General features: G+C 42.4%; 1 protein-coding gene across 5 annotated transcripts in view; it reads left to right on the top strand.

Moving 5' to 3' along the window:
• Nucleotides 1-18948, top strand: part of LOC137439000 (mediator of RNA polymerase II transcription subunit 12-like protein) — a 140673-nt gene that overhangs the window by 43540 nt on the left and 78185 nt on the right. For all 5 annotated transcript variants that reach the window (XM_068134549.2, XM_068134550.2, XM_068134551.2 and 2 more), the window contains exons 8-9: nucleotides 10740-10889; nucleotides 11182-11281. In XM_068134549.2, coding sequence (XP_067990650.2) covers nucleotides 10740-10889; nucleotides 11182-11281 — 250 coding nt within the window. The remainder of the gene's footprint in view (nucleotides 1-10739; nucleotides 10890-11181; nucleotides 11282-18948) is intronic.

The raw sequence follows: 18948 nt of genomic DNA, 5'->3' as shown, positions 1-18948 counted from the left end.
CTCCCTCCTCCTCCCCCTCCCCCCCTCCCCCTCCCCCTCCCCCCTCCCCTCCACCCTACCCCCTCCCCTTCTCCCCCTTCCCCCCTCCCCCTCCCCTCCCCCATTGCCCCTCCCCCTTCCCCTCCCCCCCTTCCCCTCCCCCTTCCCCCTCCCCCCTCCCCCTCCCATCCCTCCCCCCCTCTTCTCTCCTCTCCTCCTCCCCCCCCTCTTCTCCCCTCTCCCCCTCTTCTCCTCTCCCCACCCTCTCCTCCCCGTTCCCCTCCCCTCCCCTCCCTTCCCCCGTCCGGCAATGCCGGGTACTTCCTATGGCCAGCTGTACGTGGGCTGCTCGAGGGTTGGAAAACCAAGCAATCTTTATGTCTTGGCACCAAGTAAGAAAACCAGAAATGTTGTATACCAAGAGGTTTTGAGAAATTGACAATTGACAAAACGTCATGTAGGAAATGTACTGTGATATTTCTCTAGGGTCTAGATTCTAGAATATACATGTTCTTTTCATCATATATTTGTCTTATTCTTATTCAACCCGGGCGAAGCCGGGTACCTCAGCTAGTAATTCATAAATGGAAGAAGTTTGGAACAACCAGGACTCTTCCTAGAGCTGGCCGCCCGGCCAAACTGAGCAATCGGGGGAGAAGGGCCTTGGTAAGAGAGGTTTCCACACGGAAGCCTCTCCTCAGTGAAAGACACATGAAAGCCCACTTGAAGTTTGCAAAAAAGCACCTAAAGGACTCTCAGACAGTGAGAAACAAGATTCTGTGGTCTGATGAAACCAAGATTTAAGTGTTTGGCTTCCGTCTGGCCACTCTGCCATAAAGCCTAGATCGGTGGAGTGTTGCAGTGATGGTTGTCCTTCTGGAAAATTCTCCCATCTCCACACAGGATTTCTGGAGCTCATCCAGAGTGACCATCGGGTTCTTGGTCACCTCTCTTACCAATGCCTTTCTCCCCCGATTGCTCAGTTTGGCCGGGCGGCCAGCTCTAGGAAGAGTCCTTGTTGTTCCAAACCTCTTCCATTTAAGAATTATGGAGGCCACTGTGCTCTTGGGAACCTTCAATGCAGCAGAGATTTTTTTTGTAGGCTTCCCCAGATCTGTGCCTTGACACGTTCCCATCTCTGAGCTCTACAGGCAGTTCCTTCGACCTCATGGCTTGGTTTTTGCTCTGATATGTATTGTCAGTTGAGAGACCTTATATAGACGGGTGTGTGCCTTTCCAAATCATGTCCAATCAATTGAATTTACCACAGGTGGACTCCAATCAAGCTGTAGAAACATCTCAAAGATGATCAAGAGAAATGGGAGGCACCTGAGCTAAATTTCAAGTGTCATTGCAAAGGGTATGAATACTTATGTCAATGTGATATTTCAGTTTTTTCTTTTTAATAAATTTGCAAAACTTTCTAACATCCTGTTTTCTCTTTGTCATTATGGGGTATTGAGTGTAGATTGATGAGGGAAAAAATGAATTTAAACGATTTCAGCATAAGGCTGCAACATAACAAAATGTGAAAAAAGTGAAGGGGTCTGAATACTTTCCGAATGCACTGTATACCCTAAGGGTGCTGTTTCGCCTACTGATATTTACGGATAATGGTACGATCAAATTACCATCGTCATCATCATTGATTCCATAACATTTGGAATGTAAGAAATAACGGTGTAGAATATGATAACATCATGGCTCTCATTTTGGACGGGCCAAAGAGTCAAAACTGATGATGGGTACCGTGTTCCTTGCTTTTATTTAATTATTTTACTCCTGGTTTTGTCTTACTGCCGTGAATATATTGCTTTTTGTGAAGAACACCTTCCACTACTCTCCTGTTAAGGTGTTGTGATAAAATTTGTTGTGAAATATGTTTGGTGAATTTAAGTTGACAAGTACACCCGCTCACTATGGTAGCGTCAGGGAGTCACGTCATTATCCTTGTTATTGCTAATTATTATTACTCTTACTTATGTTGGATCAGGTGATTGAAATGATCAGCCCATGCCTCGCCATTTTTAATTTCCGATAGCAAATTTTACTTATATAATGTTGGCATGGGGGTTGCCTGGCGTTGGCTTAGCGGTCAGGATGCCGGTTTGGGATCCTAGGATCCTGGGTTCGAATCCCGGTCGATCGCTGAATTAACGCCAGGGGGGTTGACTCAGCCTGTCATCCTTCCGAGGTCGGCAAATTGAGTACCAGCTTGCTGGGATGAATGATCACGGTGTGTACCCCGATTCAGAATAGGCACACTGTATCCCTGCGCATGGTAAGAGCGTGACCAAGGGTTGGTGTCAGGAAGGGCATCCGGCCATAAAAACATTGCCTCAAACAGGGAACCATGATTGTCATGGGGCCCGCAAGGCTAACCCCCGCTCTAGCGGGGAAAAATGGCCTTAAAACGATCATTCATTCATTCATCATTCATGGGGGAGAGGAGGGAGAAGGGGTCAATATCGTGAGTCATAAAACCCCTTGGGGAGGGCGATATTGCTTCGTAATATCATGAATGTTATCCTATTGTCACAAGTGTTATTACTTTTGTAATGAGAAGCGGCTTTGGAAAAATGCCACGAAAAACGCCTTGGAAGAACTCCACGGAGGCGGCAGGAAGGTTCATGTTATTAACCCTTGTGCGGTATATAAACTACACTACATCTACAATCGGGTGCGTTCATCAACGTGATAAGCATTGACTCATGTCTGGATTCCTCCAAATTTATTTCAGTGTGGTGTTAAACAGAATTAGCGGCTGTTTAAAAAGGTAATGAAACATGTTTGTGGTTTATAATATTTACTTCTGGTGGAGGTGCTCACACAAAAACGGCACAATAAGCTATTTAAAAACATTAACATGACGTTTACCCCTTGGGGAGGTAGGATATTATTAATATTAATATTGTTTTGTAATAACATTAATATTGCTACGGTTTTGAGGTTTGTAAAGTGAGCCTAATAAAGGTTAAAGTTTGCCCCCAATAGTCCTGCGGCATAGCAGACCAATTGTTCAAATTGTTCTAAAAGCACCAAAATTGGCACACATGTAGATTAATATATTCTAAACATTTTTGGATATGGAGGCATTCAAGATTAGCCCTGTGGAAGATATGGCGGCCATTGTTCAAAATGGCCGCCATTTACCATTAGCGTCATTACATAGACTTCATTATGTGTCGTTAGTATGGTGCTAGATGGGCCAAAATTCCTTTTTTTTACATCAGAATTAACATCAATAAGTGTTTAACAGATATTTAGATACAAAATATCTGTTATCTGTTAAATTTAAATATCTGTTAAATAACAGATATTTAACAGATATTTAGTTTAACAGATACAAACCTCTCGATGACATGCATTGTATCCTCTTGGATGCTTGTGGGTGCATTTGCCAGACTCAGCAGGGCATCAGTGAGTTCTGGCAGCGTGTTCCATGTTGCCCAGGCAGATTTCTTCCCATGTCCGACGAAGGCTGACACAGTATCACACCCTGTGATGGCATGAAACATTGGAAGAGTGCATTTTGAATGAATCTTGAATGAATGAAAAGAGAAAGAAAAAAAAAAGAGAAAAAAAAGAAAAGAAAAAAAGAAAGAAAAGAAAAAAAAAAAAAAAATGAAAAGAGAATCTTGAATGCCTCCATATCCAAAATTGTTCAGAATGTATTAATCTACATGTGTGCCAATTTTGGTGCTTTTAGAACAATTTGAACAATTGGTTTCGTATTTTTTACTATGCCGATGGGCTACAATAGATAGTCACACAAGCAACATGTAGCCTCATTTGTAGTATAGTTATTTCTTAGTATGTTTGAGAATAGGCCCTTTCCAGTGTTAATTCTGCGTTGTGTAAAGCCAGGAAAATAGGCCCTACTGCCACCGATCATCCTACGTCCGTAACCGCAATACAGTTTGTTAACGTTGGTTCATTTTGGGCGAGTTAACACGAGGGAGGCGGAGGAGGATCGGGGCGGAGTCGAGGCGGAGCAGCAGGAGCGATGACGGTAAGCATGAGCCGCCAATCAGAGCTCAAAGGTGGTGGCGTCAGAGGGCGTGGTGAGAAGAGTCTGGTGTTTCCAGAAGGTTCCCAGGGCGTGCCTATATAACCCGCTGCGCAAAGGCCTCGGGAGGACTGCAGCAGTATAAAGGACCAGCAGAGAGGTAGAGGACTTGCGGCAAACCGGACTCGAATAGAGAACTAGCGCTGGAGAGGAATAGCGAAAGGACTCGTGTTGAACTTACAACCGGAACGCTCGGTGTTTGATGAGCTTGATGCGTCTTGCCGCACTTGTCTAAGAACGGCTGAGTAACCGCCCTTTGCCGTAAAAGTACCCCCTTTGCCGTGAAAGCCCGCCCCTTGCCGTTCCGCCCGATATATCGCCTTTGTTCGAGAGATGCGCTACGAGTCCCTGTCTTCGCCGATCACCATCTTCGTGGGACGCACGTGGAACCACGGAGAGCCGGAAGGGGCCAATCCTGGATGACTACATCGGCGCGTTGGTGAACATCGACATCTGCAATCCCCTGTGCGAGTGCGAGTGAGACGGGCCCGTTGTCCAGGGATAAGTAAGACTGTATAAGGATTTCTCTGTGTCTCTTCGTCCTGAACTGTACATACGTGTGGGAATCATTAAACCCTTCTGTTCTTTCTTTCTTCTTGATTCGATCGTTCCTGTGATTTCTCCAATTGACTAAGCGTGGCACGAATAAGATCGCTCCAATCGGGTTCCATTATCTAAGACTGTGCGGATCACGTGTACGCAAACCGCTCGGCGTACTCCAACCTCACGTGGTTCGTGCGAGGCTTGCTACCTCGTTTCCGTGGCGGCGCGAGTACTTAGGTACGAGCGAGAATTTGGTCCCAAATCCCTATTTTGCACTCGCCCGGAAAGGACGTAATAAGTCTCGGTTACGCCAGCCCAGTAAAGACAAGGGGATTAATCCCCCCCTTGATAAAGGGAAGAAGGCCGGCGAGAGAACCGTAACAATATTATGCTTTTGTTATTAAAAGCGCACTTGGAAAAACGCCACGATAAAGCTATCTTAACATGGATATGCACCTCAACACGCAACCCCATTGGTGAGAAAAACTTCCTTGGGGCGGAGGGCATATAAGTTCGGTATAACCTTCATTGTTTGACCCTTAGTCCTCCTGTCAAGTTTGGTTGAGATTGGATAAGTAACGATCAAATGTATCGCGGTCAAAAATCGTCAGACAGACAGACACCAAATTGTGTATTTTAGTATGACGAGTACACCCACACACGACGGGAGCGGCAGGAAGGGTCATTCCTCTTTGGGGTATGTGGATTACAGTTGATCTATTGTCGGGTCTCAATAACATTGGATGTGTGTTCAACTGTTCATTTACCAAGTTTCTTGTGGAGAGATCGCCAAGTGGTTTAAGCATTCGAACAAGCACTCCATTCAAAACTGTTAAGGAATGGCTGGCTTAGCAAGCGCTAGCTAGCTGCTTGGTCAATGAGCACAACCCGGGCTTCCTCCCTTTCAGTTTTGTGCTAAACAGCAGGAGCGAGTTTCAAAAGGCCGCCACGAAAAACGGCACATTAGCACCAGGAAGGGTCATGTTATTTACCCAACCCTTGTGGGGTATATAGAGCAGAGTAGATCTTCGCTCATTTCTGTAAGTAAAACTTACCTCACGGATGTCGGGATTTCTCCAAATTTCTTTGTTTAGTGTTATAAACAGCATTAGCGACTGTTAAAAAAGCTAATCGTGCGTGTTTGTGGTTTATAATATTTTTACCTCTGGTGGAGGCTTTTGGGCCGTTGCTCCCAAGGAAACGCCATGATAAGATATTTACAAACGTTTACTCGGCGTTTGTTCAAGGAGGATAAACACCTTGGGGAGTAGTCCAGCAGAACTTTGAGGTAACCTTGCACTAAAGGTCCCACAATGGTTTTTTCTTGATTTTGCATCTTCAGACCATGTAGAATCAGAAACTCGAGGGTGCCAAGCTGGCACCCTTGAGCGTTTTGCAGAAATCGCAGGTTGCCAAGGTAACCATACCCATCGATTTGGGTGTAAATAATAAACACGAAATCTGCATATATTAGCAACTATAGCTTCCCTGATATTGATTAATATGTCAATATGTATGTTTTCTGACACGAGGAATCCGTTGGACACATTATTCTGATGATTGAAGGTCAAGGTCATATTACAATGTCAAGGTCACACCAAAAATATGATAATTCGAACATTGTTTTATTGTTAAAACTAAATATTTCACCACACTGAGTAGTGTTATGGTGTTCTAAAGTGTACATAAAATGTCACCAGTTGTAGATACAACTTAAACACTAGATATTTAAATGAAAACTTAATAATGTTGACACGAAAATAAGTGTGTATAAGTCCGACCATAAGGGCAACATATTATTACGAAGCTAAATATGAGTCTAAAGCACGGAAAAGTTCAGCGGTCAGCCCAACACAATTTGCTCAAATATGATAAAGCTCTTAATTGTTATTACAATATGAGCATCAACGGTTTTATATACATGTATATTATATGTGCAGTCGGTATTGTTTATTACCCCCCCCCCCCTGGGATTTCAGCAAAATGTGAGATAAGCGATGCCGTAATAAGCAGCACAAATAAGGTATTTGTGCTGTGTATGATAATGTTTTTCAGCGTCCTAGTTTAATCAGTTTATCACGTTAATTGTTTATAATTCTGCATTTACATCTTCCTCATCAGGTACGTCCGGCACTACCATTTTAGTACGTTCATTACAACAGTCCAATCCACCTTCACAATGACAGAATATTGTGCAGGGCAACATTGAAGATGAACATGAACACCTTGATGACTTGCAGTTTTCGCAAGTGCACTTGATCAGTTTGAGTATGTCATCCGGTGCAGATGCTGTGTCCTGTGGAACCATCACAGGTTGCAAAGTTTTGTTCTCTGTATCTCGTGTCCATCCATACATGGTAGGGTCCATGTCTGGCGGACTAGCTTCTGCGGCATGTTTCCAGAGGCAGGCTTGTAAGTGGCCCCTCATTACATTAAGTTGAAAAGATTCATTGGTAGGGGGCAGAGATATGAGCTTTGGTAGTGACTTCTTTTGATGCAATGGCTGCAGACTTGCGGAACCTCAACACTTCATCGTATGAGCACACGACACCGAACTTATATAACTTTTGAATTAGTTCTTTTTCTTTTATCAGTCCACCAATTGTAACTTGCAATGGTGTGGGGGTTTTGGTTAGGAGATTCGTAATCATATTGCAAATCATTATCACCGGTAGTTTCTGAGTAGTGCCAGGTAGCAGTTTGGTGAGAAGATCCATCATAGTTTGGCTTGTGTATTTATCTGCTAAATCAGTGTCCATTCGACAATGATATATTTATTTGTGGTGCGGAATCGTCTTAGTATCGCTTTTCACGTGCTTCACCACCTTTCTAATAGCTTGTTCTAAGTCATCATAGTCATCATCAGGAACCATATTGAAGACATATTTGGCTTTATCACGGAACACAAGTATACTTGCAATGCCTGTTGCTGTAAAAACGAGGAGATAGTCTGTGAAATGCGTAGACACTGCACTCAGTAATGTTCGTTTTGACATGACGGTGCCTCCAAAGCTTTGGTAAAGTTTGTATATTTCTGTTGAATTTCTTATGCGCGATCGATCCGCACCTATATCTGAAACCAGTTTGCCATAAGCTGCATCTACTATTAATGGTCCATGAACTTCAGTAGCACGTGTCGCTGCAAGCTGTACCGATTTGGGTGCCATAAATTTAGTCTTGCAGTCATAGTGATACATAGCGTCTGCTGCATGCAGATCACTGACGGCTCCTTCTATTCTCACTAATACTTCATTAGCCCATTGATTTGCACGCGCGTGACAATTGTCCAGTATTGCTGTCTTGAATGGTTTATGATGGATACGATCAGCAGTTCTACACAAGACTACCCGCCGCTTCTGGCGATTCGGATTTTTCTTATCTTGTTCACATGGCGTTCCACAAAAGATGCAGTCTCTCCTGAATTCAAAACTACGAAGGTCAGAGCGACATTGACGTTTTCCGTGAGGTAGTGGGGAAACGGAGCGAGATTCTGATTTCCGTAATCTATTTAGATGAGATTTTGAAGTATATGAAGAAACGCAGTTTTTGTGATAGTGCATTGTGAAATTGGAATCATCGGAGAAGTTATTCGCGATGTCGACATGCAAACCATCGTCTCTAAGTTTGCTTGCATCGATAATCCTTGATATCCGTCGTTCTGTGCAAACTGATAGCGGCTGATTGGGATGACTGCAGGCATCAACTCTGCTGAATACACGCTCCATGCTTCTTATCTGAAAGTACAGGAAAGCACGAATTAACAATGTGAAGACCGCTGTTATTATTTTTGGCGTGACTTTGACATTGTAATATGACCTTGACCTTCAATCATCAACATAATGTGTCCACTTTATGTACACTTTAGAACACCATAACACTACTCAGTGTGGTGAAATATTTAGTTTTAACAATAAAACAGTGTTCGAATTATCATATTTTTGGTGTGACCTTGACATTGCAATATGACCTTGACCTTCAATCATCAACATACTGTGTCCAACGGATTCCTCGTGTTAGAAAACATACAAATTGACATATTAATCAATATCAGGGCAGCTATAGTTGCTAATATATGCAGATTTCGTGTTTATTATTTACACCCAAATCGATGGGTATGGTTACCTTGGCAACCTGCGATTTCTGCAAAACGCTCAAGGGTGCCAGCTTGGCACCCTCGAGTTTCTGATTCTACATGGTCTGAAGATGCAAAATCAAGAAAAAACCATTGTGGGACCTTTAGTGCAAGGTTCAGCTAAAAATCCCTATTTAGCTGCCGGACTAGAGGTGGGATATTAATGTTATTAATATCGTTTTGTAATAACATTAATATTCTGCTATTATCATTAGTTTTGTTTTTCAAAGCGGCCTTAGAAAAACGCCACGATAAGGCTAGATTAACATGGATATAAACCTCAACACGCAACCTGCTCGGGGGAGAAAACACCCTTGGGGAGGGGGGGGGGTGCGGGGGGCAAATGAATGCGCTGCAACCTTCATTGTGTAACTCTTTGTCATCCTGTCAAGTTTGGTTGAGATTGGATGAGTGACAACGGAATGTATCCGGGTCAAAAATTCATCAAACAGATAGACAGACGGGCAGACACCAAATGGCGTATTTTAGTATTATGATGTGATCAGAACAGTCAAAACAATTTTGTAATTGTGAAAGATCGATCTCTTTGCGTCAGCAGTATACCTCTAGGCCTCAGTTAAAGCCTTTCATTACCTCCGCCACCAAATGTGGATGGAGGTTATGTTTTCACCCCTATCTGTGTGTCCGTTTGTGAACAAAATATCTCAAAAAGTTGTGGACGGATTTGGATGAAATTTCGCAGCAAGGTAGTGTATGTGACAGGACGAAATTGTTAGATTTTGCTGAAGATCCGCATTCGGATCCGGCTACAAGAATTTTTTAAGTGATTCTTCACCATCAGGAGATGGGGCCAAAACGATACATAGCAGGATATTTCAAAAAGTTATGGATGGATTTGGACGAAACTTGGTGGACCGGTTGGGTGTGTGACAAGGACTAATCGATTCGATTTTGGTGATCTGAATATGGATTCGGATATGAAAATTATTTAATTTTTTCAGTGATTCTTCACCATTGAGTGATAGGGCTAAAACCAACATATAGCAGGATATCTCAAAAATTAATCTACGGATTTGGACGAAACTTTGTGGAAAGGTTGCGTTTGTGATGAGGAAGACTCGATTCAATTTTAGTGAAGATCCGGATCCGGATCAGGCCAGTATAATTTTTTACGTGATTCTTCACCATTGGGAGATGGGGCCAAAAACGATACAAAGCAGGATATCTCAAAAAGAGGTGGTCGGATGACATTGATTAAATGTGATTCTGTATTGTGATTTTCTGGTCTACTCTGGGATACAAAACGTAAACTGTTCACCTGGCAGAGGTATGCTCTCTACTGAGTGCCGTTCCAGTTTAAAACCTTGTTTTGTTGCTGATAATGCCCATAAGTTCCCTTATCATTGTTTAGATAATCATAATGCCAATAAGTTCTGATAATTATCAGAACTCAGAAGAAGACTGTTCACATTAAATGGGAACCACGTGGTCAATTTGGTTGTAGTGCAGAAGCTGCTGTTCAGAGAGCAGTCACACCCTTAAGATGTCAAGGAACTTCCAAGCAGACCAGTCCAGGAGGGTATTTAATAGCTGTAGTACTCGTAGAAATTTGTTTCAGGGTGCCAGCGAATTCCAATGTGGGATCCTTAACATCCACTAACTAATGCTAGCAGATGAGACGCCAGTTTATTGTCCATCCGAGGGTGGCCCACACGTTGGTTCCTCTCCGTGCCTGCATGATGCCAGGATGGCAGTTTACAGCCTAGCTGAGATTCAAACCCAGGCTGGCTCGCTCACAGGCAAGTGTGCATACCTCTAGGTTATCCTGATGGCCCCTCAATAAGGTATAAACACCTGTTTTTACCAAGAAAAATCATCCTGGCTTGAACATTATCCTCTGGAGAGATGTAAATTTTTGGAGGGATCTCTCCACTTCCTTTGTCAACACATGTTATGCTCATTGTTACCTCAATTTAAACGGTCATCCAATTTCCTGTTTTGCAAGCATTATAAATCCATTTGCAAGCTTGCTCTAAGGCTTTTGGCATTTTTCAGGTTGTTGCATTGTGCTGTCCGACGGCGCTCGTGTGGAACTACTCTCAGCAGGAGAGCAAGAGCAACTCCCCGGGCTCACCCCTTGACCTCCTGCCCCAGGCTCCCTCCACTCTGCCTATGCCAGGCGGCAGCAGCACTTTCAACCAACAGGTTTAGTAGTGCGAACACATTACCGTGCTCTGCTGTGTGGGAGTTTCCACATAATTGTTTTGCTTTCTGCCTTGCTGTAATTAAAGCAATGGATTTCACTTGTTGCTGATTGACTTTTACTTTGTATACATTTCAGTTTGTGTGGACACCTTGAGGCCATGTTTGTTTCATCATAACGTTAAATTTACTCTTACCATTTTTTTTTTGTGATTCCACTGTAATATTATGCCATTCCTTTCATTCCACGTCTCTTACTTTTCTCATTTGCTCTTTATTTTGCTCCTATACAAAGGTGCGAATGCGACTTCGAGAGGCAGAGGAGCAAATTAAGAGGCGTGGACGAGCCGTTGAGGTCCGATGGTCTTTTGACAAATGGCAAGAGTCGACAGCTGGTGAGCATTTCAAACATTAAAATGATATATAAAGTATTTGTGGCTGTTTATTTTTTTTGCTCATTTTGGTTAAATATCTGCATATCTTCAATGACAACTTAAATGATTTTATCGAAGAGACTGAATTTGTAAGACAACTTAACCAGTCTCTCTCATGCACCGATTCATTCCGTCTTGTCTTCAATTATCCTACCCTTCTTCCCACCCATGGTGCACTGAATCCCATAGCAAAGCAGTTGCTCTGATACAACTTGCCTTTTCTTCCTGGAAAGCAAACCCAAATGAATGCAATCTCGGTGCAGTCCAAAAAGTTCACAACAGGTGTTTGTCCACTCTCAGGAGAGCCAGAAAACAACATCTGTCTCACCTCAAGGATGAACTTTTAAACTTGTCTCCCACCCTCCTCTAAAATCTGACACCACCTTGTTAAGTCTGTCTCTGGTGCATGCTCCCCTCTATCCCTTCCCTCACTTCAAATGACAACAAAGCCGACTCCATTTTTGAGAATTCTGAATGATTCAATTTTGTGTTTGCTTCCAAATCTTGTGTCCCCAACCCCTCACTCTCGGTACCCACCCTTACCTGTCGCACCCAACCACTCCTAGTCTCTGTATGTTTTGTACCTGAGAAAGTGAAGAAATTTGTCAACCCTTGACTGACTCTACTATTGGATTGGACAGCATCAGCTCACATGTCCTCTAAAACCTGCTGTGCTGCTCTTTCACGTCTTCTTTCTGCCCTTTCACCCGATCTTTTGCCTTCTTTTCCTTGCACTGCTAGCCTTGCTCTTGCGTACTCTGCAGCAGAATATTGGTCTCATGTTTGAGCAGAGAGCAGCCACCCAAAACACTTGGACACTGTCCTGAAAACATTGACGTGGATAATCAGCGGTATACTGAAATCAACATCCACTCAGTGGCTCCCAGTGCTGTCTAACGTCCCACATCATGATGTCTGCCGAAAGGCAAGAATATTGAGAGAGTTTGACTGCATCAAAGCCAACCCAGAGCTTCCAATACATGAAGACATGCAGAATTTACCAAACATGTGACAAGTCATGCAAACCTCTCTGGGGCTCTGCATATGTTTTGAGTGATGCGGGGTTCAACACAAAGACAAGTGGAGCAATCTCTGGACAGACAACGACAAAGAACTGCTGAGTGATCCAAGAGAAGAGCTTCCTGGTTTTGAGCTCCCCTGGGAAACAGTGGTCTACACTCCACAGGATTCGGATTCTCCATGCAAGGACATCACACCACCCCCACAAATGAAATTTCAAAGACAGTCCAGCATATAACTGTGGTCACCCAGATCAGACTACTCATCACATTGTGAAGGAGCGTCACTTATGGAAATTTGACCAAGGATTTAGGGCAACCCACCGAACAACAGACAGTGCTGTGACTTGGCTGTTCAACTTAGACTTTGATCTGTGAGCTGTAATTTGCCATACACAAGATTAGATTTGACCCTATCTTTTGCTCTCAGTCATCTTTCATCTGCTTGGAAATTCACTAATATTGTTACCTTGCTATGCATTACATAAAAATATGCAAACACGGATTCCCTTTACTACTGACATATCAGCTTACTTCCAATCAGCAAGGAAATTTAATCCATAATCGCAGTTGGTATCTTTTTCTCGAACAAACTAATCTCAGATCATCAATTTGGATTCAGACCAGGCCACTCCACCTGGGACATGCTACTTCTACTCACCCAACAATGGATGGAGGCCCTCGATGTCAGACCTGAGATCAGTGCCGTCTCTCTGGACATATATCGTGCTTTTGATAGTTTGGTTTCCTGCCTTACTAGTCAATTGGCAATATCTGAAAAAGGGTCCAGGGATTACCGCATGCTAGAGACTGCCAACACGTATTTTTTGTAAAGCACACGTCTTGAGGTTTATGAAAATGGTTGTTGGCAATTTTGAAAATGTCCTAGAGGAGAGATATCCAGGTACCATGGTAACCACCTCCAAAAATGTTCTAAGTTTGATTAACAATTCACAAAAGTGATTTGGCAAATTAAAAGGCCAATTGAAATGTCCAATCATATGTGTCCTGATAGCATTTACCAGCTGGATTCAGCAAAAAAAAAAAAAAGGTTAAGGTTAAAGGTCACGACATTTCAAGATTAAATATGAAAAAGATCGCATCAAAACGTGTTAAAACGGGAGAAGTCTAATATCTTTGCCAAATTTGCTTTTATTCACTTTTATTTTCATAATAAGGCTTTATTGTCTGCTGAACACAATGTGATCAGCAAACAAGCATCGATTCTTTCTATGGCAACCGTTAAAACGCAGTATCGAGGTCAGTATTACAATGAACACACATTGTAATGCCTTATGTGCTCAACTCCCTGTAAATGTATATTTGCATGTAGTTTACACTTTGTTTTCATAAAGACGAGACCAGATTTTCACCAAAATTGAATCGGTTCTTCCTTGTCACACACACAACCTCTCCACCAAGTTTTGTCCAAATCCCTCCACAACTTTTTGAGATATCCTGATATATATCATTTTTGGCCCTATCTCCCAATGGCGAAGAATCGCTTTAAAATTAAATAATATCCCGTATCCGAATCCACATTCAGATTGTCACCAAAAACCAATCGATTCGTCCTTCTCACACTCATAACCTGTCCACCACTTTTCGTCCAAATCTGTCCACAACATTTTGCGATATCCTGCTGTATGTTGGTTTTAGCCCTATCTCTCAATGGTGAAGAATCACTTAAAAATTAAATAATTCTCATATATGAATCCATATTCAGATCTTCACCAAAATCGAATCGAATCGTCCTTGTCACACACACAACCTGTCCACCGTGTTTCGTCTAAATCCGTCCACAACTTTTTGAGATATCTTGCTATGTATCGTTTTAGGCCCTATCTCCCAGTGGTGAAGAATCACTTTAAAATTCTACTAGCCAGATCCAAATCCAGATCTTCACCAAAATCGAATCATTTAGTCTGTGTCACATACACTACCTCTCTGCCAAATTTCATCCGAATTCGTCCACAACTTTTGAGATGTCTCGTTCACAGACAATGTGAACAAACAAGCAAGAAGCAAGCAAGAAGCAAACAAACAAGCAAGAAGACGTCATGCAGAGCACAATACTTGCAAAATCCACCGCCTCCCAAAAATAAGGTTGTCATTGATCATTCAAATTGTTCATTTCATCAAGATTAAGCTTGGGTCAATAGGATGAAAAGTGATGATTTTTCAGATGAAAATTGATGATTTTAGAAGTTTGACCTTGAGTTGACGTTTGACCTCAAAGATGGTTTTCCAATTCAGTGAGGCACTATGCAAATGCTGTTAAATTTTCAAGTCAATCGGATGAAAATTGATGATTTTTGAAGTTTGTCCTTGAGTTGACCTTTGACCTTTTGACCAAAAAAAAATAGTTGGTTTCCCTATTTAGTGACTCGATATGCAAATGTCGTTCAATTTTCAATTTAATCGGATGAAAAATGGCGATTTTAGAAATTAGACCTCCAGATGACCTTTGAACTTTGACCTCAATCAATAGGCTTCTCAATTGTGACGACCTCTACAACTTGGTGAAGTTTCATGACGATCGGTTTAGAATTGTGACCTGTAGGCGAGTGACAAACAAACAAACAAACAGAATAACAAACGCAACCGACCAATATACTTGAAAAATCTTCAATTTTGCAATAACAAACAAATAAACAGACAGACAGAGGTGAAAACATAACCTCCATCCACCTTTGGTGGTGGAGGTAAAAAATATTATAAACCACAAACATACGATTACCTTTTGAAACATTCGATACTGCTGGTTGACAATGAACTAGTTAACTCGTTATCTGGTTAACAATGCAAACCAGGATGTGTTCAGTTACAAAGCAGCTATCTAGTGCTTGTCAAGCATGCCCTTCCTTAACTGTTTTAAATGAAGGGCATGCTTGAATGCGTAAGCCACTTGGCGAGCGCTCAACAAGAATCTTAGTAACTGAACATGCGCCCGATGTTCTTGAGGCCTGACCCTAGATCTACTGTGAAGATCTACCGTAATCTATATACCCCAGAGAGGAATGACCCTTCCTGTCGCTCCCGCAGGAAACCGGTGTACTAGTTTTGTAAATTTGATATTTCCAAGCTCGTTTAGTAAATGGCCTCCTGATGTGTTTATGCTTTTGATTCTTTCTTTTTTTTCAAGCATTTACTGCACTTGTGATGGACAGAGTAGAAGGTCAGTGACTAAGCTCAAAGGTCACATGAATCGTATTATGTAAATTTCAATAACATGAGGATACCAAACAGCATGTTGTATTGATGCATAAATCAGGGATGAACTATCTGCGCTGGACAAATGTTAATTTGGCGTGATTTTGTTAGTTCTTTCGGCCCTTGAAATTATGTTATGTGAGCCTTTTAAAATTAAATAATGTTTTCAATCATTCTGGTCAATTAAATTTTTATTAATGTCAACATAAACATCATAAATATCATAAATCATATGTTTTAATTCACGTTTTAATTTGTTAAAAGGTCGATCAATAAAAATTAATGTTAAAAGGTCAATTAAATGTCAACATCAATTAAATTGCATGCTACACTATATTGAAACAAACAAAAGTGAAAAACCATAAAAGTGGTTTAACACCTGGAATACGTCTTTCAATCCTGACAAATCTCACATTCTCACACTCTCACTCTCTCTCTCCGAAAGGACTGTCTGGCAAACCCCCCTATTATCTACTTTCTTAACAATCCTCTTTATGAAGTTCAGTCATTCAAACTCCTGGGTCTCACTGTCAGTCATGATCTTTCTTGGACAAACCACATTTCAAAGTTGGCCTCCAAAGCCATCCGCTGACTGGGCATCCTGCATCATACAAAATCCTTCCTTGGCACACCTGAATTCTTATCCACCTACAAGGCCTTCATCCACAGCTTGATGGAATACGCTCTCCCCTCTGGGCCTGCCTCACACCTTGCTCAGCTTGGCACTGTGGAAACTATTGGAATCTCCCATGGTGAAGCTCGGTCAATGGGTCTATCACTTTTCCATCACAGACAGCTCGGTGGTCTCTGTCTTCTACTGCCTCCTTCCTTGCACCCCCTGCTATTTCCGTGCTTTGTCGTCTACTCCCCATCCTTTGTAGGAACAGCAGAAGATTTGTGTCTGTCCTCGAAAGACTGATAAGATGTGAACAATAGCCTCTTTCTCTTGACATTTGTCTGTGAAATGTTTCACAAGCTCTCTACCCATGGCTATCTCATTGAGTTGTTAGTTCTGGTGTGCATGAGCAGCCAGTACTTTGTTACATTCATTCTCAATGCTGATGGCTCTGAAAGTTTTCCAGGCAAGAGAAGGATGCTGCATAAACCAACATCAGTTAAGAGTTTGGACTGTTTTATTTCCTATTTACAGACTTGGCATTTAATATGGAATATTTTTTTTTTCTTGACTTGGGTTTACTTTCTTAACTCAGTATATCAATCTGGTGAGATTATTTTACACTTTGGTGATTTATTTGTTGAAAGAACCATGTCACTGATTGTCTGTCGCAGCAAGAAGTCACCAACAGGATTATATCACAGGTGGCGTGGCAAAATGTACGGACAGGTGCATTTGATGATTGGCTTCACAGTCGGGTATACAAGGGTTGTTGTGTTCTGTATTAGTGGAAAACAACTGCTGCACGTCTCCAAAAGTTATTGCCGCTTCCTCTGGAGATGGTCCGTCAATTTGACAATGCTGTTTGTCATGGAGTGGTGGCTTTACGAAATTACGGCATGAAACAGCGTGCTTTTTCTCAGCAGTATGGCATCACTCAAGATCAGGTGTCAACGATCCTGAAACGAAATGCTCAGAGGGATGTCCCTACTCCAATACCGAGGCCAGGACGTCCCCGCAGAACCACAAGGAGGGATGATCGCCAGCTGCACCGGTTAGTCCGCAATGGCCGTACCAAGTCAGCTAATCGGCTTAGGGCTGAGTGGCAGCAACTGACAAATGTGCCTGTATCCAGAAGGCTCGTCAACCAACGACTGGTTCAAGCAGGCTATCGTGCCAGGCGTCCTCTGAGAAAGCCACGCCTGACCAGACAACACCGCCAGCGCCGATTGCAGTGGACCAGAGAGCACCGTCAATGGCACCCAGGACACTGGAATCACGTGATCTTCAGTGACGACTCTAGATTTCTGGTCTATTGTCAAGATGGCCGCGTCCGAGTGCGCAGACAAGTGCATGAAGCCTACAACAAAGATTGTATAGTGCCAAGAGTCCAAGCTGGAGGTGGTGGGGTGACCGTTTGGGCTGCTTTTCATGCAGGGGGCAAAACTGACCTGGTTGTTCTGAATGGAAACCTGAACCAGTTCAAGTACAGTGCTTTCTGGAAGAAACATTGCTTCCATTTGCTCGTGCAGCCTTTCGAGGAAACTTTGTCTTCCAAGATGACAATGCACGGCCTCATCGTGCTCGCATGATCCAACACTTTCTTGCTGACCGTGGTGTAGAGCATATGGAGTGGCCTGCCATGTCCCCGGATATGAATCCGATCGAGAACTTGTGGGCAGAATTAACGCGTCAAATCGACCACTTGGACCAGCAGCCGACCTCTGTGCGTGAATTGCAGCAGGCTATTGTCACTGCAGGGCAAGCGATTCCTGTCCAAACCTTGGCAAATCTCGTGAACAGCATGCCTCAACGTGTATGTGCTCTCCTGAATGCTCGTGGGGCTTACACGAAATACTGAACTGTAATTTTACTGTCTGTAATCCCAGTCATAATTTAACTTTTGTTTTTGTTAAAAAAAAATTTGGCTAATGTGCAAAATAAAGAGATACTTCTGGAAAACGTACAGAAGTTTAACACTACTGTCCATGAATTGAGTTCGATATCAGTTTACATCACTTTCAAGGATCAATTTATTTGTTTCGAAATGTCAAATGTGGTTTTTGTTTCTTTTAAAGGTCACATTAACAAAATCTAGAATAATTTCAACATAATTCCAATGAACTTTTGGTTCTAAGACATCTTGAAAAGTAAGTTCACCCCCGCAAAAAAAATATTCCATATTAAATGCCAAGTCTGTATTAAGGAGTCAGTAAATATGCAACATTGAAGATAAGCCAACTGTTTCAAACGTTTTGAACCTGGATTGACTCTGTCAAGACAGATACATCTGTAAACTTACATAAATAAGTTAGTTGCTATAGCTAACCAAGGGAAGTAATTACCTCCCCCACTGAAGGTGGACGAAGATTATGTTTTCACCCCTGTTTGTCTATCTCTTTGTCTGTGAACAGGATATCTCAAAAAGTTGTTGATGCGTTCAGACAAAACCTGGTGGACAGGTTGGGAGTGTGACAAAGCCAAATAAATTTGATTTTGGTGAAGGTCAGAATCCGTGTCTGAATACGAGGCTTATTTAATTTTTTTAAATGATTCGTCACCATTGAGATGTGGGGCCAATAATGATGCATAGAATGATATTTCAAAACGTTGTGGATGAGTTGTGACAAAATTAGGTGGATGAGTTGGTTTGGTGAACAGAACAAGCCGAGTCTATTTTGATTCAGGTCCGGATCCAGATCCGGCTTTTCGGTGGGATAAAAATGAGAGTATTTGATTTGTAAAGGATGGTAAATAGACTGAAAACAAATGGAGGTGGT

Source organism: Myxine glutinosa, chromosome 13 (genome assembly GCF_964187855.1).
Source record: "Myxine glutinosa chromosome 13, kmMyxGlut1.1, whole genome shotgun sequence".
Taxonomy (NCBI): domain Eukaryota; kingdom Metazoa; phylum Chordata; class Myxini; order Myxiniformes; family Myxinidae; genus Myxine; species Myxine glutinosa.
This window is presented reverse-complemented; position numbering and strand designations above follow the sequence as displayed.